Source organism: Gymnoscopelus braueri, assembly GCF_963280865.1.
Source record: "Gymnoscopelus braueri genome assembly, chromosome: 10".
NCBI lineage: Eukaryota > Metazoa > Chordata > Actinopteri > Myctophiformes > Myctophidae > Gymnoscopelus > Gymnoscopelus braueri.
This window is the reverse complement of record NC_137611.1, coordinates 41,614,727-41,638,160: the sequence shown is the minus strand read 5'-3', so window position 1 is coordinate 41,638,160 and position 23,434 is coordinate 41,614,727. Positions and strand designations below refer to the sequence as shown.

Sequence of the window (23,434 nt, the reverse complement as noted above, 5' to 3'; positions counted from 1 at the left end):
TATGTGCATGTCTGCAGCTGAGAACAGTATTCATGACCTCTGAGTGTCTCTCGCCATACTGTACCACTGTGAATGCTTGCACACACACACACACACACACACACACACACACACACACACACACACACACACACACACACACACACACACACACACACACACACACACACACACAGAGTTGGCACACTTATGCCCAGATCCACACACACACACACACAGGAATACGATTTCCAAAACAACCTCCTCCTTAGCTGCCATCCACTCTCATTCAACCACAAAACATTGGAGCCGAAAACGAACGCCAACGAAGCGAGTGATGGAGGCAGGGCTGAAGGAAAAGACGAGAGCATGGAGAGAGAGAGAGAGAGAGAGAGAGGGAGAGAAACGATCTGCAAAACAATTTCCCCCCAGGAATATAAGCCACGTGCGGCTAATCACGGGCAGGCAGCACATTCCGAACCAGCTCGGGAGAGAGATTAGCCCGTTACATCCGGGAACGCACCTGTGTTCATTTTTTTTATTTATTTGGGCTATTCAAAAATAGCAGATCTACAAGCTCATAGCGCGGCGCCGAGTGCCTGCGCTATGAGCTTGTAGATATGCTATTTTTGAAAAAACATGAAAATGTGTGCAAAAAGTTGAATATATATATTTTTTTAAAGCGAACATTTGTAACTCAAATCTTTGCATCTGGGGGATTCTACAAATGTCTTCTAAATCCTAACAGTTTTTTTTTTTTTTTTTTAAGGTATGTTGCTATAATATCAGTGGTTTTCAAACTTTTTCATGTCAAGGACCCCCAAAATGATATGTATTTGCCCGCGGACCCCCATCTCAAAATATTTTGTTCCAGGGACCCCCAGAAGCAAAGATTTGAGTTACAAATGTTCGCTTTAAAAATATATATATTAAAGATTTGCACCAAATGTTCAAGAAAAAATGCAGATCTACAAGCTCATAGCGCGGCAATGAGCTTGTAGATCTGCTATTTTTGAACAGCCCAAAGTATAAAATAATGGTTCCAGCTCAAATCTAAAGCGACACAGATGCGTTTCCCGGTTTGAACGGGTTAGGCCCCCTCTGAGAGAACTCCACGGGCTTCGCCGGGGGAAAAGTAGAAATCTGCGACCGGCATGTGTAAAACCACCGCCTGCTTTTCACACCTCTTTTGTTGTCGGTGGCGAGAGCGTTTGATTTAGTGTGCCCTGCCTGTGCGCCGTGCTGTAGGGGGGCGGAGGGTGGAAGCAATGATTGGCGTTCTTTCTAGGTACGGGTACGAGATGCAGGGATTCTCTCTCTGTGTGTTGGAATGGATAGGAGATAGTGGTGGAAAAAGTATACTCAATTTTTTTTTACTTATGGAAAAGTATCAATACTGCAATGTAGAAGTACTCCGTTTATAAGTGTTCTGGAATTCAAAACTTACTTCGACTTACGTCGAAAAATATTTTGAAAATAATAGATCTACAAGCTGTGAGCTTGTAGATCTGCTATTTTCAAATCGACGAAATGTATATAGGGCTGAAGCATTTAATGTTTTTTTTTTTTAATACTAATCTAAATCTACAAAGTAACAAGTAACTAAAGTTTTCAAATAATTGTAGTGGAGCAAAAGTACAATATTTGCCTCTTGAGATGTAGTGGCGTAGAAGCAAAAGTACTGAAAACTGGAAATACTCCAGTAAAATACTGGAAAGATGCTAATGTCTCCGGTTGACACTTTGAGTCTCCTACTGGAACAAACTGTCATCAAATCATTGACTTAGGAATGTCGCCATGTCGTTTGTAATCGATAGAAAAAAAGCAGTTTCGGGGGTGAACTATATCCCTTTAAAGTCTAACAAAAACAAAACAAAAACCGTTTCACTTCGTCTTGTCGAGCTTCATTATAACGAGCATCATTAAGAGTTGTTTCATCAGAACGAGCTTCGTGATGAGCTTCGTTATGAAGAGCTTCATCATGTCAAGCGTTGTTATAATAAGCATCGTTATCTGAAGTTCCGTCATAACGAGCTTCGTCATCGTGACGAACTTTGTCATAACAAGAATCGTGTGAAAAGAAAACGTTGTCATGGCGACCTTTTTGAGATGCCGAGCTTCGTTTACGTCGTCGAGGCTTCACCCGACGAGCTCTGTGACGAAGAGCCACACAGACAGACGTCCAGCCTGGCTTCAAGCAGCCAAGCTGGGTCACACTTCTTCCACGTTTCTTTGAATACGAGGCAGGGAACACAACGAGCGTCAAGCATTTCTATGTCCCTGCAGATTGAGTTTAGTAATGGCTGACATACGCCGTTCCGGCCCGCCTCGTTCCTGCCTTTAATCATCTCCTCTCGCTGTGATAAAGCCCTCCTCCGTCAGAGCAGCGAGCGCGGACGCTTCCCTCTGTTCTCTCCCTCCGTCTTTCATCCGTCCATGTAGCTCATCCCCCCGTTCCTCTGTTCATTCTAGCGCTTAATGGCAAACGATAAGGGTCTGAGGAGCTGGGATGAAAGCTTTGTTCCATGCACACGCACGTGCGTGTGTGTGTGTGTGTGTGTGTGTGTGTGTGTGTGTCAGTGCAAGCGGTGGTGGAAAGTAACTACTGTAAGTACATGTACTCAAGTGCTGTACTTTAAAAAACAAAATTTGGTATTACTCATTTTACTTTACTGTGGTATTTCCAATTTTCAATACTTTAACTTTTTACTCCACAACGATTATTGGAAAACTTTAGTCACTACCGGTAGTTACTTTGCAGATTTTGATTATTATTATAAAACATACTTTAACCGCCTCAGCACTATGTGTACTTCGGCTGTTTGAAAATAGCCGTTCTACATCTGTGTGCGTGTGCGTGTGTGGTGCTCTCGGGTACCTGTCCCCCTGAGGGAAAAGGTACACCCTCAGGGAGGAGAGGCTTGTCTTTCATCTCTCCCTCCATCTCTTCCTCGGGCTGTCTTCTCCCAGCTGGAGGCAGGCCCCCGGGCCCTGCTGAACATCAGAGGAGCATATAGGAGAGGGTGGAGGGGGCTGTGTGTGTACAGACACAGAGAGAAAACATGGGGAGAGAGGGACAGAGAGAGAGATCAGAGGAACGAAAGACGGAGATTGATTTAAAAATGAGATGGAAAGATTGAGAGAGAGAGAGAGAGGGACGGAGAGAACAGAGAGAGAACAAGACAGGAGACTCGAGAAACGAGGCGGGTGCTTTGGTCCCGCCTCTGCTTCACTCCTATTGGCTGGTGACATTATTTTAGTGCAAGGGGGTTCTCTAAAACGCTTTCATGTGAAGGACCCCCCAAATGAATATGTATTTGCCTGCGGACCACCCCGTCTCAAACGATTTCGTGCCAGGAATGCCAAAAAAATGTGTCCGCATTTTTTCAAGATTTGTTTTTAAACAGCCGAGCTTGTGGATTTGGGTATATAGTGCTTAAACAGATTTTTATGGTATACTAACACATTTTTCTTCTGGAACCCCCTCAAGGACCCCTGGGGGTCCCCGCCTGACCTCACTTTGAGAACCACTCCTTTTAGTGACATTGATGAGCGAGTGGAAAATTGTTTAATGCAGAGAAGAGGCAGGCGCAAAAAAAAAGAAAAGAGGTCAGGTCCCTGGTCTTGGTCACATGTAAGGGTGAAAGTAGGCCGGTACGGTCCAATAATACCCCTTACCGCTAAAAGATTCAGCAGCTGCCTGCCCAACCCCCCCCCCCCCCCACATACAACCTGTCATGATCGCATTTCCAACAAGAAAACGCATCTGCTAATGCTAGGTCAACATAAACAACAGTTAGTTCTCTTATAACCCATTAAGACCTGAGGTTCAGATTCCGATTTCTACAAAATGTCCTCTAAATCCTGTTCCTTGTTGCTATATCAGATGTTTTCAAACTTTTTCAATGTCAAGGACCCCCGAAATGATATGTATTTTGTCCGCGGACCCCCATCTCAAAATATTTTGTTCCAGGGACGCTTAAAAATGTATATATATATATTCAAATATTTGCAAACACTTTCAAGATTTTTCAAAAATAGCAGATCTACAAGCTTCGAGCTTGTAGATCTGCTATTTTTTAATAGCCAAAGAAATCAAAAAATGACACAGACGCGTTCCCGGTCTTAATGGGATAAATCAATTGCTTCTAGATTGTTCCAGTGTGTTTGTGTGCCCCAGCACAGACAGACCTGTGGTTTAAAAAAATAAAAATCTGTGCTGGTTGCAGCTTTCCAAAACTGTTTAGTTACTGGCTAATGTCACACTTCTGCTGCAGCAGGCTGTCTGATAACGAGTGCTGTGGGTTTTTTGGCAGGCACTCCGTTTTCTTGCGAAAGCCTCCCCAAGTAGAATGAGGGACGGAATAAGTTGCGCTCTTCCATGACGTTCAGTATTCCAACATGGAGACAGCTACAGCAGCAGGTCAAACAAGCTATGCTTGACCTGTAACTCTAATGGAAAAATAGAGTCCGCACACTGCTCCAAAAGATTGATTGATTAAAAAAAATATATATATTATTTTTTCCCTAACTTTTTTATCCCTCGATTTGCATAATTTTTTTCACCCAGTCCCAATTGCCTTAGCTGTAATCCTGGGCGCTACTCTCCCTCTGCCAGCCTGGGGAGAGCCCCGAACTGAGCTCATGCTTCCTTCAATGCACGAGTACCGGTACTGTTAACACGTTTGTCAACGGTACAGGTAGTACAGTCAAAGGTGATGCTAAAAGGATAACACATGTTTCCATTGTGGTCCACTGTACTCAATTCATCAGTATGCATACAATATAATACAAAAACTATTATTTCTTATCTGCTAAGCTTAAGTTCAATTCTATTCAGAATCATCCCTAGGTTTCTAGACTTTGGCTCTGAACGCCATGAGATTCTCTCTCTCTCGCTCTCTCTCACTCTCACCCCCTCTCCCTCGCTCTCTCACTAGATGTTCCCCCCGGGCACCCGGTGCTCCGAAAAGTGCCATGGCAACGGTAGAGCCGTCTCGGTAACCGCGAGGCTCATTTTCATACTGATGAGCCTGGTTGGTCGGTTTGGTTGCCGGGGTAGACCCAAATCTCTCTTCTTCTCTTCTCCGGTGTCACCATGAAACTTTAATGACCTTCTTCTCTGCCTCCTTGTTGTGTGTGTGTGTGTGTGTGTGTGTGTGTGTGTGTGTGTGTGTGTGTGTGTGTGTGTGTGTGTGTGTGTGTGTGTGTGTGTGTGTGTGTGTGTGTGTGTGTGTGTGTGTGTGTGTGTGTGTGTGTGTGTGTGTGTGTGTGTGTGTGTGTGTGTGTGTGTGTGTGTGTGTGTGCGTGCATGCACATGTTTGTTTGTGGGTGAGTGCTTGGTGTACTGTATGTGCAGCATGCCTGTGTGTGTGTGTGTGTGTGTATAAACACGTACATGTACTGAACACCTGTATGTGCGTTTGTGCTATTTCGTATGTATATGTGTTTGTTTGTTTGTGTGGGTGGGTGAATGAATGAATGAATACATTTTAATATTTGTGGCACTGTCTTGTCATAAGACCCATCACTTACGTGATTATAAGACACCAAAAACATCAATAAACAATATCACATTCACTACTTGGAAAATAGAAAACTGCACCAATAAACATGAAAATATTTGGTTAATACTGTACCTATAGAAACAAAAGTAAATATCACATATATGTTTTCTTTGTTCGTTTGGCCCATGCCTCCTCTAAATATTCTGTAGGTGCGAATTGTAGTAGCGAGTTGAAGTGTGTGTGTGTGTGTGTGTGTGTGTGTGTGTGTGTGTGTGTGTGTGTGTGTGTGTGTGGGGCTGTCACTGATCACAAGGCTCAGCTTTCCTATAGAGGCACGCACCAGGTATCTCCAGTTAAGCGTAGAGACAGTGTAGCGTGTTCTCACCGGCATGTATTTCTACAGCTATGGAAGACCTCCACCTCCCGTCATGCCCTCTTGTCTTCATCAGGTCAGTAGCATAGGCTAAAAACGTAGCTTCCTCAGTCGGTCGTATGCTAGCATCTCCATTTGCCTGCACAGGCCTATCATGGGGAAAAGCACTGACTACAGCTTACCTAGCTTGCTAGCTATTTAATGGCCAACCGGAGCATGACATCATGGGGACGTAGCTGTTAGCCGTCGCTAGGAAGGCATAATTGGTTGCGTTATTTAGTGCAGTGATTCCGAAACTTTTTAGCTTGAGACCCAAAAGAGAAATCAGACTCAATGCGACACATTGTGAGCTTTTAGATCTGCTATTTTCACTACTTCTTAAAATATATATATATATATTTATTTTTTAAATGGAATTTCTTAGGTTTTGGGGGTTTTAATGTATGTATTTATTTATTAGGAAACAAAAGAAAAGGGATATTTACTTGTGACCCATAAAATGTTTCCATGACCCAAAAATGTCATGATTTCACAGAGAGGTGCTCATCACCCTGAATGGAACATCAGTCAGTCTGATGGAATGGGCGGTTTGATCGAATATTATGCCGCACTTGTGTGATTTTATTCCATTTCATTCCTTTTTTTTGTGGTAATATTTGTTCAAAGCAATGTCCGCTCTGTACACAGTACTTTGTGTATAATGGAGACAGATGGGGGAGGATGAACGCAACACAGTTTGGAAGCTGGATTCAAACCTACGACACTTGAGTGCAATGTCATCTCATTGTTTCTTTCTGTGTGTGTGTGTGTGTGTGTGTGTGTGTGTGTGTGTGTGTGTGTGTGTCAGGAGGAAGACACAAGAGAGGAGGAGAACGGGAGGATCGAGCCGGTTGGCCGAGCGGACTCCTGCATAGACCACACCCCTGTGAGGTCACTAGAGTAAGTCCTCCAATCATGGACCGGTTTCTTATCCCTTCTGCTGGCTGTGAGAATCGGTGAGAATGAATGACAAAGTAACAGTGGGCCAGGTGAGAATGGATGACAAAGTAACAGTGGGCCAGGTGAGAATGGATAACAAAGTAACAGTGGGCCAGGTGAGAAAGGATAACAAAGTAACAGACCAGGTGAGAATGGATAACAAAGTCACAGTGGTACAGGTGTCTGTGTTAAAGAGTATGTGAATGGGTTCACTCCAAAATGAGATATATGGCATAAAAACAGTATCTTTAGTCCTCTAACTTATATGACAAAAGGACTGGATACACAACAGAAAAGCTGATATTAGGGAAATCTCAAATTTTAAACTTAATACTGTGTATTTTAACACAGTATTAGAAATCCACAATTTGACACCATTGACTCTAGTTAGTAAAGTTTAAAATACGTATTGAATAGTGAATGAGTTGTGCATTTGAAGTCCCTATACCTTGTATTAAAATTGATGAGTCAATTTCCCCTGGAAATGAAGACAGGCTCATCTTAATGCTGCTAAAGCCGACCTCACCTCCGGTAACCCCCTCCTAAACTCAGTCTCGCACCGTGAGATCGTTCACTGCCTCTTAAACAAAACATTCATCTCATCCTTCCCCTGGGGTCTCTGCACTCGCATAATACAAAGCATTGTTTGGAGAAAATATCTTTTATATATTTTTATTTATAACCTCGCCCTCTCTCTGGTGGAAGCATGTCTCTCCGCTACTCAACAACAAGAGCTCACTCACCATTTTGCCCGTCATATTAACAACTGACACTTTGTTTTTGCTTTGTTTTTGCTTTTATCTTTGTTGCACGCTTCCAGTTTAATATGCAGGTACGGTATTGTTGTTATTTAACTAATTTCCTCTGAGCCCGGCTTCCCCTTCCTCTATCCCGCCACTCAACGCAGTAATGTCTGATGGTTTAACAAGAGGCCCATGTTGTTTCAAGCTCATCACCTGCATTGCATTAGAGTTAATTTGTCCTGATTATACTTTGCTTTCTTCTAAAAATGCACCAAGCTTGCCCCGTTGTAAAGTGCATAATACAATGGCACTATCAAAAGTTTATAGCTTAGTGTGGTTTCATTACTAAAACACAAAATCGCTGCTATTCCGACAATATGAATATTGCTGAAACATTCATTACTGTGGTTATTACTGTAGCTGGTCTTGAAGCCATTTTCAACACAATTTCTTATGACTCACGTTTGGGGGTGCCGGGGCCCACTGGGTGAGAAACACTGCTTAAAAGCCCAGGCCACACCAACGACTAGCAACGCAACAAGTTGCAGCTCGTTGCTGTCGGGGAGAAACCGCTTACCTCCATATTCAATTTTTTTCTATTTTTTTTCGTAAATTAACGCCCTACTTGATCATACTAGAGCGTCACACAAAAGTAGCAGCTATACAAGCTCGAAACGCAGCGCGAAGCTTTTGCTATTTTTGAATTTGAATTTGAATTTTTGGACATATGAGGTTTCCTCCCGACAGAGACGAACTGCAACTCACTTGAGTAGTATATAGACACCATTATGCTAATTAATGCTAACATGCTAAGCTAAGATGCTAACATGCTAATATTGTTAGCATCTTAGCTTAGCATGTTAGCATTAATTAGCATAATTATACTACTCATTATACTACTCACTTGCAACCACTTGAAAAAGAATCCCCAAAACTGCACCGACCTGCATCGGGTCAATTCAGACCAGCTGCAACTGATTGCAAGTTTGCAACTCTGTGCGTTGCGAATCATTTGGTGTGGTCTGGCTTTAGAGAGGATCCTTTATAGTCTGATTTCCTCCACCTTTTCCCTCTGTTTATCGCTCACATGTGTTTTTATCATTCCTTATGATTAATGTTATTTTTTATTTTTCTGTTGTGTTACTTCTCTCTCCACGTTCTTATTATATGTTTTATTCAACCTCACTCCTTTATGTTCTGTATAACCACACCCCTTCAACCACCCACCCATCCATCCAGTGGTGTAAAGTAACTAAGTACATTTACTCAAGTACTGTACTTGAGTACAATTTTGAGGTACTTTTACTTTACTGGAGTACCCTATTTCCAATTTTCAATACTTTTACTTATACTCCACTACATCTCAGATGCAAATATTGGACCTTTTACTCCACTACAATTATTTGAAAACTCTAGTTACTTTGTAGACTTTGATTATTATTCCAAAACATACATTAACCACTTCAGCCCTATATACATTTCGGCCATTTGAAAATAGCCGATCTGCAAGCAAACAATGCGTCGCATCGCGACACATTGTGAGCTTGTAGATCTGCTATTTTCAAAAAAGATGTTTATACCTTTGAACACTTGTGAAATGGGACATTCTGCATAACGAGTACTTTTCTACTTTTGGTACTTCAAGTACATTTTGACACTACTTAAGTCAAATTTGAATTCCGGACTTTTACTTGTAACAGAGTATATCTACATTGCGGTATTGATACTTTCATACTTAAGTAAACAATGTGAGTACTTTTCCCACCACTGCAACCACCCACCCACCCACTGCACCCATCCACCCATCCATTCACCCACCCATTCACCCATCCATTCACCCATGGTCTGGTTGTGTCTCCCAGAGACATTGTCAAACTGGTGGAGGTGTCCAATGACGGAGGCCCCCTGGGGATCCACGTGGTGCCTTTCAGTGCCAGAGACCGCAGGTAATGTCACTCATCAATTAAACGTTTGTCATTCGCCACGGCTGATTTCACTTTTGGATTCCACATGAGGCCAGCGCGTGTTTCTCTTGACTGACTCTTGGCTTTCTCGAACAGGATGATTTATACTTAAAGTTGTGTGCCAAGCTCACTTAGAGCTTGTAGGTCTGCTATTTTTGGTGCGCAACACACTCCGCAACCAAGTATAAATCAGGGCGTACATAACCCCTACCCCATGCGGCTAAAAAAGTCGAAACCTACAGTAATAATAGATGTTAAAGTTAGTTTTGAATTGGTCAAACTAGCAATGGAATACATGTTCAGAAGCGTCTGCCATGAACCTCAACGGGTCACGGATATTTCATAAAAGCAAAAGGTGGAAGCCTCAAGTCTGCAATTTCTTCAACTGTTTGGCTGTATGTAGAACAGCAGGAACACAGTTATATAGCTGTATAGTTATAACAAAACGTCATAGATATTGTGCTAATTGTTTAGGAAACAGAGCACTATTTTGGGATACTCCTTTCACGATGTTTCACAAATCACAGATAGGCACTCATCCTGACAACTTCTGAACCTTTTCGCAAATTGTTCTTTTTGTTTTAACCCATTGAGACCGGGAACGCATTCTCTGTCATTTTAGATTTCTTTGGCTATTAAAAAAATTGCAGATCTACAAGCTCATAGCACGGTACCGAGTGAAAATGTGTGCAAATGTTTGAATATAGATATTTTAAAGTGATTATTTGTAACTCAGATCTTTGCTTTTGGGGGTGTCCCTAGAACAAAACTTTTTACAAATATTCGCTTTAAGAAATACATATTCAAAGATTTGCATACATTTTCACGATTAAAACAAAATAGCAGATCTACATGCTCATAGCGCAGCACTCAGCGCTATGAGCATGTAGATCTGCTATTTTTGAATAGCCAAAAAAACTAAAATAACACATATGCGTTCCTGTATTGAATTGGTTAAAGGACGACTTCACCCATTTTCACTTCACCTAAGCCCTCTAGACTTGGTAAACTGGACCTGCGTTGGCTCTGTACTTGGACCATTTTCCCCCCCCCGTCTGCACCAAACCTCTTTGCCAAAAATTTGCTGATCTACAAGCTCACAAGTAAGCTTGTTAGATCTGCTATTTTTGACTAATGCTGGGGTTAAAGTGGTTTAATCCCTGGTCACACTACCACCATGGATGACATGAGAGAGAGAGACTATAGAGATGATAGAGAGAGTGGTGGACTGTAGGTGATGGGAGGAACCCAGAGGAGGGAGAGAGAGAGAAACAGATGGAGTTAAAGGAGATGTAGAGAGAGTGCAGATGTAGGTCATGGCAGCAGCATTGCACTGTGGTGGTCCTGTGTTGGCTCTGACACACAACACACACACACACACACACACACACACACACACACACACACACACACACACACACACACACACACACACACACACACACACACACACACACACACACACACAGCGTACATTCCTCTTGGGTATCCACATGGTATTTCCTTTTTCCAATGGCGCTCACACAAACATGTGCACACACACACACACACACACACACACACACACACACACACACACACACACACACACACACTGTACTGTACTCTTTGCATTGCCAAGTACAGACTCCTTACACACAAACATGCTTACACGCACACACACAGGTGTGTGCGTGTCAACATCATGAAGCTATTTGCCAGTTTACAGCGATCAATCATGGTTGTTTAGTGTTTGCAGGTGACTGTCATCTTTCTCCATGGCTCCTGTCACTATGACTTTACATGATGAAAAGGCTGTACTAAGCAGCACGCGCACACACAGACACAGACACACACACACACACACACACACACACACACACACACACACACACACACACACACACACGCACACGCACGCAAACACCCAGTGGTACAAAGGCAAGACATAAATGGAATGAGAGGAATGTCACAGCTGGTTTTGATATGCACGTAAAGATATTTTCAGTGATCCAAGTCACGAAAGCCAGAGAACCCACTTAGAAATATCTCTAGTGATGTACTATATAAGGATCTTTTAAAATCTCGTTACTGACTGGTTGAGCTGTATTATCATTTTGTTTTAAATCTCAGTACTGACTTGTTGATCTGGACTATAATTTTGTTTTCAATCTCAGTACTGACTGGTTGATCAGCATTATAATCTTGTTTTTCACACCTGCGCAGTTCACATTTTTTTTTAATATTTAATACTTCATAATTGTGTATATACAAAAACAAATTGAATCCTGTTTTAACCCATTAAGACCTGAGGCGATTCTTAAAAAAATTAATAATTATGAAGATTAAAAAAAAATAGCAGATCTACAAGCTCATAGCGCGGCACTCGGTGCCGTGCTATGAGCTTGTAGATCTGCTATTTTTGAATAGCCAAAGAAATCTAAAGTGACACAGATGCGTTCCAGGTCTTAATGGCTTAATAATACAGTGTGTTTTAATGTGCTCAAAAATCCAAGTTCAATTCATTCCAGCCACAGAAATAAATAATCTCGGTCACAACACGACAGCAGCTGAAATGCTGACCAAACTCTTGAAACAAACAAATACGAGCCCCAGTGTCGAGAAAGCGAGATCGTATACTGTATCTCTTCTCGGGGGCGGCAGTCCGACTTAATCAACCTAAAAGCACATTTATAACACACTTTTCTTTTTATTGGGGAAACGTCAGGGCACACGTTATCCCGAGATTAAGATGCCAGAGCCTTTCATCACTGAAGTATAGGAGCCGTTTCGCCCGTACGAAAATTGCATTGTGTCCTCGACTCAAATGCAATCAGGGGAAAGTGTCTCTGAACTTTTGCCACTCTTTCAAAAATGTTACCCGCCTCCCCTCTAATCTCATTCCTCCATATTGAATTATTATGAACCTTAGGAGAGAGGACGAGCACAAAAACATCAACTGGATTACCTTCGGCAACACACTCGTGTGCCGCGTCTCAGAAAAGCCCCAAAGCGCAACAGTACACCAAGGAAGACCTGATTAAGACCTATGCAGTCTCGCCTATGCGGGGGGATGATTTTCTCCTTAAATTCTGCCCTTCACCCGTTCCCCCTCTCCCCCCCCCCCCCCCCCCCCCCGCTTTTAATCCATACAGCGGCGTAGGGTAAAAAAGCCAGCCTTCTCATCGCAGTCACGAGGGGAACAGTAAGCCGGTTCGCCACGGCGGATTACCGGGCAACGGAAACCGCTGCAGCGACAATACTGCAGACCGCGGCGTGTCCACAAATCCCCCACACCTCCCCTCCCCTCCCCGCCGCTCAGATGTTTGATGCTGCCGTTTTTTTTGCAACATCTCTGAGTGCATGTTTATTCTCTCCCTTTTATTTAAGCAGGTTAGCTCGGATGAGAGAGCGAGAGAGAGAGAGAGAGAGAGAGAGAGAGAGAGAGAGAGTGCAGGGGTTCTGTGTGGGGGATGAGAACAAATTAACACCTGCACTGGGCCAGTGTAAGCAAGCACACCTATTTACAGGGATTCTAGTGAAAATAGCATCTCACTCCCCTCCCCTCCCCCCCGCCCCGCACAGACTCCAGAGCATGCGAGCAGCGTCCTGGCGTGTGAATGCAAGGCCCCCAGACAGCCATGATTGCTCTCTCTCTCTCTCGCCCCGCTCTCTATCTCACTCGCTCATAAAACCCTCCCTAGTAATGCTGCAAGGAGCAGATGAAATGAGGGCCACACACCGCACACGGTATATAAGCGCCGCTTGGGCGAACTGGGCCAAGTTAATTAGAAACACTTGTGTCTATCCTCTTTCACTGATATGTTCTATCTCAACACAGGAGCGGAGTACAGAATCTCTCAGATCCCTACTCCCCACACTTTGTTACGCTGCACCTTATACTGTATGCGTCCAAACTGAACTTGAACTGAGTTGAAATCAAGCAGAGAGGGCAGGGTATGGCAGACAAAACGTTGTCAGAACCAGCAAAGGTCTCATGTCCATTAAGGCCGAACTACAGGCTCTCACATCTTTCTGAAAGCTAGCTGAACATTCCTTTCTGAAAAGAATCAGATGTTATATTGTACATACATATGGAGTGTGGACATCACATCTTTGAACAGCACTCCATATAACACAGACATTTTAACATTGTTTTCATGGGCTTTTCTCTGTCGTAGGAGAAACCGCTGCTCTCTCTCGGCTCACTAACGCATATCTTATGAACGTTTTCAGGACCCTAGGCCTGTTGGTCAAGCGCCTGGAGCGCGGAGGCAAGGCCGAGCAGCAGGGCCTCTTTCAGGAGAACGACTGCATCGTTCGCATCAACAACGGAGACCTGTGTAACATCCGCTTCGAACAGTAAGACTCCGAGCTAAACCTTCCAGCCGGCCCCACCGCTTCCGCTCACCTCCTGCTTTGGTTTGCTTTCTAGGATGTCATTGGCTGCTCCTCCACTCAGCTCCTCCTCCACCTCCTCCGTCTAACAATGCTAACTAGAGTTGTGCACTGAAATGTATGACTTGAGGCCTCCTCCCCTTCTCTTTGTACTTCTATCGCTTCCTCTCCTTAAGCAAACTCCCCGTTAAATCTGCTCTATTCTCTCTACTTCTTTACTCCGAGACTGACTCATCTCTCTCTCTATTTTTGCCCTCTCCTCCTGTGCAGGGGGCCCGAACACTGCCCGTCACTTTGCTAAGCTAACCTGAACCTTCATGTTTGCCCTCTCTAGGTCTCACCCGTACTCCTTCACGCTTTTGTCGCTAACACCTCCTCTAGACTCCTCCTCTAACACCCACAAACACCATTGGCTTTGCCCATCAGAAACCCTGCTTTCACTTAACACAAGGATCTTCAACAGGTGGTGCCCACTGGTGAGCCCACGAGGGTATTCCAAGTGGGCCCCCAAATAATTGGCATTCCTTTTAAACGATATTAATGTACACATATACCAATAAATACGAATTTAAAGTACATTAGTTCCATTGATTCAAACGTTTGGAACACAATCGACCGATTGCTCATTGAAATAAACACGCTCTGAAAATGCATGCTGCCCACCCATCTGATAGATGGGTGGGCCCACTTTTCAAGTGGGCCCTGATCCAGAAAAGGTCGAGAACCACTGCTTTTCCCTTTTCTTTGGGCTATTCAAAAATAGCAGATCTACAAGCTCATAGCGCGGCACCGAGTGCCGCGCTATGAGCTTGTAGATCTGCTATTTTTTGAAAAATCGTAAAACGTTTGTAACTCAAATCTTTGCTTTTCTGGGGGTCTTAATTAGTTAACACCATACTGTGCTGTGTAGCTTCGGCTTTTCAGCCTCTGCTCTTCCCTCCCTAACCAGAAGCTTACTTCCTAACACACACCCCGCTCTCTCTCTCTCTCTCTCTGTCGCTCTCTCTCTGTCTCTCTCTCTCTGTCTCTCTCTCTCTCCCTGTCTCTCTCTCTCTCGCTCTAGATAACAGTATGCATGCCTTTGCTTTGCACACAGGCTCGCTCAGTGGATTGGCTCCACTCCAGTGACGCCTACGCTGTGCACCGTCTATGCTGCACCTGTCAGCATAGACTGCTTGCTGAACGTCTCTCCCTCTCTCTATATGATGTGTTACCTCAGTTGATCCTTGAAGGGATTTGAGTCATTCATAATCCATCTTTCTGATATATTTTGAGTGTGTATCTGCATCTGATTCAAGTATCATGCTCGGAATTTGTGCCGAACAAAATGAAGAGCGTTCATTTTAACCACTTAGATGCCATGTCCACGGAAAGCGTTTTTTTGTTGCCTGTTTGCCTTGCATTTCTATGGTAAAGACACGCTGGTGTGCTCCTCTTCCCAGCGCCTGAGCGTCGTGCTTCAGCGCTCGGTGGCCAGAGTTTTTTGGGCAGGGTGCCCTGGGCTTCTCTGGCAGACGATAGTTCAACTCATTCAAGAATCATTTGTCATTTGATCCCCCTGATTGTGTCTGACAACGCGGTCATTTTGCAACCCGATGTTGAATCGTTACAACCAGTGGTGGAAGAAGTACTCACACTTTTTCACTTATGTAAAAGTATCAATACCGCAATATAGAAATACTCCGTTACAAGTAAAAGTCTGGAATTCAAAATATACTTGAGTAAAAGTAGTAGCCAACAAGTATTGGCAGGCATCAAAATGTACTTGAAGTACCAAAAGTAAAAGTACTCATTATGCAGAATGTGCCATTTCAAGTTTTCAAATGTATAAACATCTTTTGAAAATAGCAGATCTACAAGCTCACAATGTGTCGCATTGTGAGCTTGTAGATCGGCTATTTTCAAATGGCCGAAATGTTTATATGTCTGGTTAATGTATGTTGTGTAATTATAATCAAAATCTACAAAGTAACTAGTAACTAAAGTGTTCAAATATTTGGTTCCGAGATGTAGTGGAGTAGTAAAAGTAATGGAAATGGAAACTTAAGTAAATCTACTTAGTTACTTTCCACCACTGGTTACCACAACCATGAGAAGTTCATGTATACTGTTGTTGCAGCCAAGCTGTTAGTGTGCTAATAACGCAGATGACACGACGTTCGAGCACAGCAGCGTTTGATATGTTAAAACGCTGCGTTGCGAGCGCTCTGGACGTGATTATCCACAGCACTATCTGTCAACGCGGCCCCTTAAGACCAATAGTGAAAATAGACGATCTACAAGCTCATAGATCTGCTATTGTCACCGTTTTTGCCGTATTTTTGCCTGTATTGGCATGGCAAAAATATGGATACCAGGTTTTAATGTGGTTAATGTATTTTATATACCGTAAGCCCCACTGTCTGTGTAAAAAAAGCACATACATAAAATACATGAGGACAAACCAAGTTATACTGCATGTAATTCATAGGTGTTGAAAATACTAAGTGTGTACAACATAAAAAACTACCACACACACACACACACACACACACGGAACACTGTTGCATTATGAATAGGCCTTACTGTCCCACCGCAGAGTGTGGCCCACTGGGACACCGGTAATGGAATCCCAGTTATCTGGAAGTGTCCCAGTCGACCGTGTCGATGAATGGGAGTAAGTCATTCCCCATGTAGCGTATAACCCCCCCGCTGGTTCAGCATTAAGGTAACGCACACCAGAGAGACCTGCCACTCCACACGTGTTCCACACCCATCATCATGGACAGCTGCGGCTGGCGTTTTTAAAAGCAAACTCGACCCGTCGCGGCGCGAACGCAAATTCCGTAAAAGTGACCAAGCCGAGACCTCAGGGGAACATTCCTAAGGGCTGGGAAAAAAAGCGTAGATCTCATCCCCCCTCACCCTCCCCTCTGAGTAGAGGCGAGAGCTACGCCCCGGCCCAATCCATCCAATCATCCATTCAGCTGTCGGTGGTACGGGGGGAGAAGAAGCACGCCAAATTGATCTTTATTGAAACAGGTGGCGCTAACAAGGCCCTCCCCTGTTAACTATGCGCTGACAGCCGCCATAAGTTTCCATTCACACCTACTACTGTTCGTTAGCCCGAAGGCAATGGGATGGGGGGGGGGGGGGTGTTTAAAGAGGATTTTCTCCAATCATTCCACAGATTGAGTTCTCCTTCATCTGCAGCCAAATGAGCTGGGGATTATGGGATAGAAGTGGCTGGGACTGTCAGGGCTCTCCGTTTTATAGCCACACACTCACTGCAATAAGTATTAATTAGCGTGTCAGAAATGTACAGGTGGTACAAGATGGATTGTGTGTGTGTGTGTGTGTGTGTGCGTGCGGCTGCACATGGGAGAGCACGAACATCTATGTGCCATGTGTGAGTGTGTTTATTCTGATGTCCATCATTGCTGCATCCTCCCTTCCTCCCCCGTTCTCCTCTTCCTCTCCCATTCTCACCCTTTCTTCCCGTCCCCTTTTTTCCTTTTCCTCTTCTCTCCCCATCTTCTCTCCATCCCTCCGTCACACACCTCCATCTCCCTCCCTCTCCCCCTCTAATGTCTCTCCACTTTGCCCTCCACTCTACCTCCTCCATTGCTTCACCTCTAATCTCCTCCTCCATCCTTCCCTGCCTGTCTTGCTGTCCTCCGTCTGTTCGTCCGTCCGCAATGGTGGAAAGTACATTTACTCAAGCACTACTATATGGCACTACTAATCAGTGGTGTAAAGTAACTAAGTACATGTACTCAAGTACTGTACTTCTACTCCACTACATCTCAGAGGCAAATATTGTACATTTACTCCACTACAAATATTTGAAAACTTTAGTTACTTTGCAATTATCAATTATTATATTATGAAACATACATTAACCACTTTAGCCCTATTTTATACCTAGGCTATTTGAAAATAGCCGATCTACAAGCTCACAACGCGTCGCCATGCAACGCGTTGTGAGCTTGTAGATCGGCTATTTTCAAACATTTTAGCACTTTTACTTTTGGTACTTTAAGCACATTTTGATACCAATACTTTTGTACTTTTACTCAAGTAAATTTTGAATTCCGGACTTTACTTGTAACGGAGTATTTCTATATTGCAGTATTGATACTTTTACTTAAGTAAAATATCTGAGTACTTTTTCCACCACTGCTACTAATATGCTCAATTACGTTTTGATGCCAAATACCTTTCAAGTACAGACTTTTTTTTGTAACAGATTGTGATATTCTTCCACCACTCTCTCTCCCCCACAGAGCTCAGAACATGTTCCGTTCGGCCATGCGCTCCCCTCTCATCAGCTTCCACGTGGTGCCGTCCTCCATGAAGACACACTACGAGCAGCTCTCCTCCCACGTGGAGCAGCAGCGTAGCGGCGGCCCCGGCCCCGGCCCCGGCGTCTACTCCTCGGGGCGCTTCAGCCCCGCCCACTCCTCCACCGCCTCCTCGTGCCTGGACACCACGCCGCAGAGGATGTCCCGGCAAGGCTCCCAAACGCAGCCCCACCAACACCAACACCAACACCCCCACCACCACGCCCAACACCCATCGCACTCCCACCCGCCACCTCCTCACCTTCATCACCCGGGGGTGGGGGAGCCTACCGACGACGCCTACCCTCCTCACCCTCCTCCTCTACCTCACCCGGCGTCCAACTCCTCCTCTTCCTCCTCCTCCTCGGCGGCTAAGCCCCCCACGGGCCACGCCCACTCGCCACAGAGGGTGCTCACCTCCACCCCGACCGGGGGCTACGCCAAGAAGGTGGGGAGGAGGCTGAACATCCAGCTGAAGAAAGGTGAGTTGAGTAACGGGTTGTTTGATTGATTGATTGATTGATTGAAACCTTTATTTCAGGGAAATCCATTGAGACCAGGGTCTATTTTTCAATGGTGCCCTGTGTACAAAAAGAACATTCACAACAATGGTTTTACAGACATGACAAGGACAACAAGGTACACAAAAAAGGTTGCAAAAATGATATATTAAAACCATATATTGCACCAAGCAGGTGCATAGGTCTTCTTCCAATATAAGGTCAGCTAAAAATCTTTTAAAAATAGCAAAAAAAACAAGGGCATCTAACTTCAGCTTTTCTTGACATTCGTTCCATATAGAGCGTGGCAAAAATCCTGAAGAGGGCGTCAACACGTGTCTTTTGGTAGCGGCGGACATCTTTGAGGGGTAAAAACCAGGTTGACTTAACATTTCCCAATGCCACGCCCAATGCCACGCCCCCCCGCGGTGACGACACGTTGGCACGCTCTATCCACCTGTTTCCTAGGCTTTTCACTTCCTGTGTGTGTTCCACTTCCTGTCGATTTGATCCAATGAAATCCAATGAAACTGGTCAGATGACTAATGATATCCAATGAAATCCGACAGGAAGTGGAAAACACACTGCCTAGGAAACAGGTGAATATATGGAGCATACACACTGAAGGCTGTATCTCTCAGTTTAGTACTGGTTGTAGGCACCTTCAGCAAAATCTTATTATCTTGAGATCTGGTACCATGACTTGAAGTATTGGGTTCTAACAGTTCTGTCAAATACAGTTATGCCACGTGTCGATGCTCGAACGTGTGCAGTATGGCCAGTGGTGGAAAAAAGTACTCAAATGTTTTACTTGAGTAAAAGTAGCAATACCACAATATAAAAATACTCAAGTAAAAGGCCTGTGCTCAAAATGTTACTTGAGTAAAGGTATTTGCATCAACATATACTTAAAGTACCAAAAGTAAAGGTACTAAAATGTTTGAAAATAGCAGATCCACAAGCTCACAATGCGACGCCTTGTGAGCTTGTAGATCGGCTATTTTCAAATAGCCTATAAAACAGGGCTAAAGTGGTTAATGTATGTTTTATGATATAATAATGTATATCTGCAAATTGACTAGTAACTAAAGTTTTCAAATAATTGTAGTGGAGTAAAAGTACAATATTTGCCTCTGAGATGTAGTGGAGTAGAAGTAAAAGTATTGAAAAATGGAAATACTCCAGTAAAAAAAAAATCCTCACAAGTATACTTAAGTACTGTAGTTGAGTAAATGTACTTAGTTACTTTCCACCACTGAGTATAGCACATTATATCGTATAAGAAACCTTATCTCCATATTTTGTTTTCGTAAATGAATGCCCCCAAACCCCAAAATGAATCCGCTTTTCGTACACATTTCAGAGGTCCATTCTACGACATATATTCCTACTTTTTGGACAGTGTGGTATAACTGCTGTATGAAACACGTCTGTGACATTTCTCTGTTTCACTAAAAGTAGTTTGGTTTCAAGTGGTCCACGCCTACCTCTAATGGAACGGACTGTTTTGTGGCCATATTAGCATTATCCCTGTGTGCTGTTCAACTGTAATCTGTACTTAGAATGCTCTTCACGTCTGTATGGAACCAACTAAGAGTCGGAACCAAAACAATATAAGCGTTTGAAATATCCTACGCCAACTTATCTAATGGTACTTGATAGCTCTCTAAAACGGTCCTATGGTGTGTGTTGCAACAGTTTATCATCATCCAAAAGGAGCCGTTTTCAGTGTCTGTTGAATAAACAAGCGATTGCTCAACTCAGATGCACTCATAGGGGACTTCAAAGATGGAACAAGTTGTTTACACATGGAAGTGACACAAACAGATACACAATCAGAATTTGACATTGTAATGGGGTCAAGAAGAAGCATAATGTAAGACGAGTGTAAGCCGCACACCAATCAAACATTCAGACTTATTTGTATTAATATAGAACTAGACAACATATCTAGCCATGGATCGAAACGTTCATTTTGGCTTGTGTTCTACTTAAATTATTCCTTCCACTTAGCCCACCCACCCGCTGTTGATGTGTGTGCACCTCTCTGTAGCAATGAATGGCAATGCTTTCCAATTCAGGATGACCAAACAACAAACACGATAACCATACTAAATCATAATCACCAAAAGCAACACTAATGTGTAATTTTTTTTCCGAGATAAACGGTATAAAACAAACGGATTAAAACACTGCAAGAGGGGCAAATGCAGAGGCATGCATATTATACATAATTATCACTGATCTACAAGGCTCGAAGAAGTGCAAAGTTGTGCACTCGCCTGCTCTGAGCTACAGTATGGTGAACAGCAGTGGTGTAAAGTAACTAAGTACATGTACTCAAGTACTGTACAATTTTGTATTGTAAGTATTTTTATTTTACTGGAGCACTTCCAATTTTCAATACTTTTACTTCTACTCCACTACATCTCAGATCCAAATATTGTACTTTTACTCCACTACAATTATTTGAAAACTTTAGTTACTAGTTTCTTTGCAGATTTTGATTATTATTACAAAACATTAATTAACCACTTCAGCCCTGTATACTTTTGGCTATTTGAAAGTAGCCGATCTACAAGGCCACAATATGTCGCGATGCGTTGTGAGCTTGTAGATCTGCTATTTTCAAAGGATTTTCATACATTAAATGTTTCAGTTATTTTAAGATAAAAAAAACAACGGTCAATCTGCTCAATCTGGAATTTCATCAACTGGTTAGTTGTATGTGCAGCAAGAACATAGGTTTAGAACAATATTACTACAAGTAAGACGCGCGAACGCGGGAAGCGAACGCCAAAAGTATTTAAAAAAAAGTAACCAATAAAAAAATATATAAAAAATACAAAAAAAATCTGCGTTAAAAGGAGCATCTTAGAAAAATACAAATTCACGAAAAAAAACTTTGAATGTTTTTGAACAATTCAACAAAGTGTTTGAAGTGCCTGTTTCACCCACTTCCGGGGGGCGGAGCCAAAATCCGAGCCTGAAGTATTTGTTCGTAGACCCCCACTTAGGGGGGGTAGAAAAAGTTTCGGAGCGATTCGGGCACTTTTCATTTAACATGGGGTTTCAATGGGGAGTTTTTAGGAGGCTTCTCCGGGGTGTGGCTTCCGGGGGAAGGGGCGGGCTTAAACGCAACCTTGACAGGTGTGTTCAGTTTTCAAAGACCTTTCATTTGATGTATGGTACGTCTATATTGGACATTTACTTGGCTGCACACAGGCAGTGCACAGGCAGTGCACACAGAGACGCAGAGACGCAGACAGAGAGACACACAAGCCGAGCACGGTGTCATAGTAAGCTCCACTTGCGCGGAGGCGCGCCTCCTTCCGCTGCGTTCGCAAAAACATAATTTTACATAATTGTGCTAATTGTTCAGTAAACTGTGTGTGTGTGTGTGTGTGTGTGTGTGTGTGTGTGTGTGTGTGTGTGTGTGTGTGTGTGTGTGTGTGTGTGTGTGTGTGTGTGTGTGTGTGTGTGTGTGTGTGTGTGTGTGTGTGTGTGTGTGTGTGTGTGTGTGTGTGTGTGTGTTGGGAGGGGGGGGGGGGGGGCGTTCTTCCACGCTGTTTTCACAAATGGCAGATTAGGACTTGGCCTAACAAAAAATGTTCAGCCCCGAGATCATGTGTGACATGAGAGCGAGAGACTCTGTTTGGAGGGGAAACGAGGAAAGACACCGTTGTTGACTCGGCGCCAGGGAGAAGATGTGTGTGTGTGGTGGGGGGCTTGTAGCTGTTGACTGACAGCTGGCGCAGTCGTGCTGAAGTCCCCTGCCAGCAGGACGCCAGGTGTTTCTGCCACGTCCGTGGGGCCAGGGAGACAGTTGCTAAGCAGCAGCGCACCCCGGTCCCCGTGTTTCTGTCAAATGCCAAGTCGTGGCATCCGACAGGGGCTGCACCATATGCCCGGTGAAGTTTCCGATCCCAAATACCTTTTCTCTCGCTTTCTCTCTCTCAGGGGGCTGGAATAAAGCCAGAGAAAAGACACCTCGAAAAAAAGAAGAAGAAAACAAAACGAGAAAAATTGCTCAGGTGTTTGTGCAATATTTCCAATCTGGATGTTTGCCGTCTTGTGTTCAGCTTCTCACAGAGTGCACTAGATCCAGCTCTCTGGCATACATAGTTAAGTCAGTTTTATTTATAAAGCATGTTTAAAAACAACCAAAGGATGACCAAAGTGCCGCACAGCATGAAAAATTAAACGCACTAAACCTAAAAATACAGAGCATAGAAATATAAAATGTCCAAACAAACAAAAAATAGCCGAGGTTTAAAAACGCAGGAGTTTAAAACGGCATTTTAAAAAAACAGATAAAGGTAGGCTTAACATAGGTTTACCGTTTATTGTATTTTTGCATACAGTATAAATAATGGTAAAAAAAAGAATTCACTCCAATGCTGTGTCACTGATAAACAATGGGTTCCATCCAGGCTTTTGGAACGTCAGTGATCTTCCTAGTCCAAGATGCAATGTTTACCTCCCTCCACATTTTGTCATTTGCTTGGATCAGCCGCTCGCCCAGGATTAAAGGCCCATTCCCACAAGGCAGTTTGGATCCATACATTTTTTTTTGTCTCAAGTGCAGACTTAAGCCTGCCGCTCGGAGCACAGATTAAGCCCCTCGCTTGTTGTTTATGAGCCGGGGAATCAAGACGCCCCCCCCCCCCCCCACAACAAATCCCGCCGGG

The 23,434-nt window shown here is 43.7% G+C and overlaps 1 protein-coding gene and 1 long non-coding RNA gene across 5 annotated transcripts in view; one reads left to right on the top strand and one right to left on the bottom strand.

Annotated features, from left to right (window-relative positions):
- LOC308093845 (partitioning defective 3 homolog) overlaps window positions 1–23,434 on the top strand; it is a 318,000-nt gene that overhangs the window by 139,088 nt on the left and 155,478 nt on the right. For all 4 annotated transcript variants that reach the window (XM_080440218.1, XM_080440219.1, XM_080440217.1 and 1 more), the window contains exons 6-9: window positions 6,707–6,798; window positions 9,443–9,526; window positions 13,760–13,885; window positions 18,187–18,725. In XM_080440218.1, the coding sequence (XP_080296344.1) occupies window positions 6,707–6,798; window positions 9,443–9,526; window positions 13,760–13,885; window positions 18,187–18,725 (841 nt within the window). The remainder of the gene's footprint in view (window positions 1–6,706; window positions 6,799–9,442; window positions 9,527–13,759; window positions 13,886–18,186; window positions 18,726–23,434) is intronic.
- Window positions 1–23,434, bottom strand: part of LOC308093851 — a 352,863-nt gene that overhangs the window by 299,967 nt on the left and 29,462 nt on the right. The gene's annotated exons all lie outside the window — the stretch shown is intronic.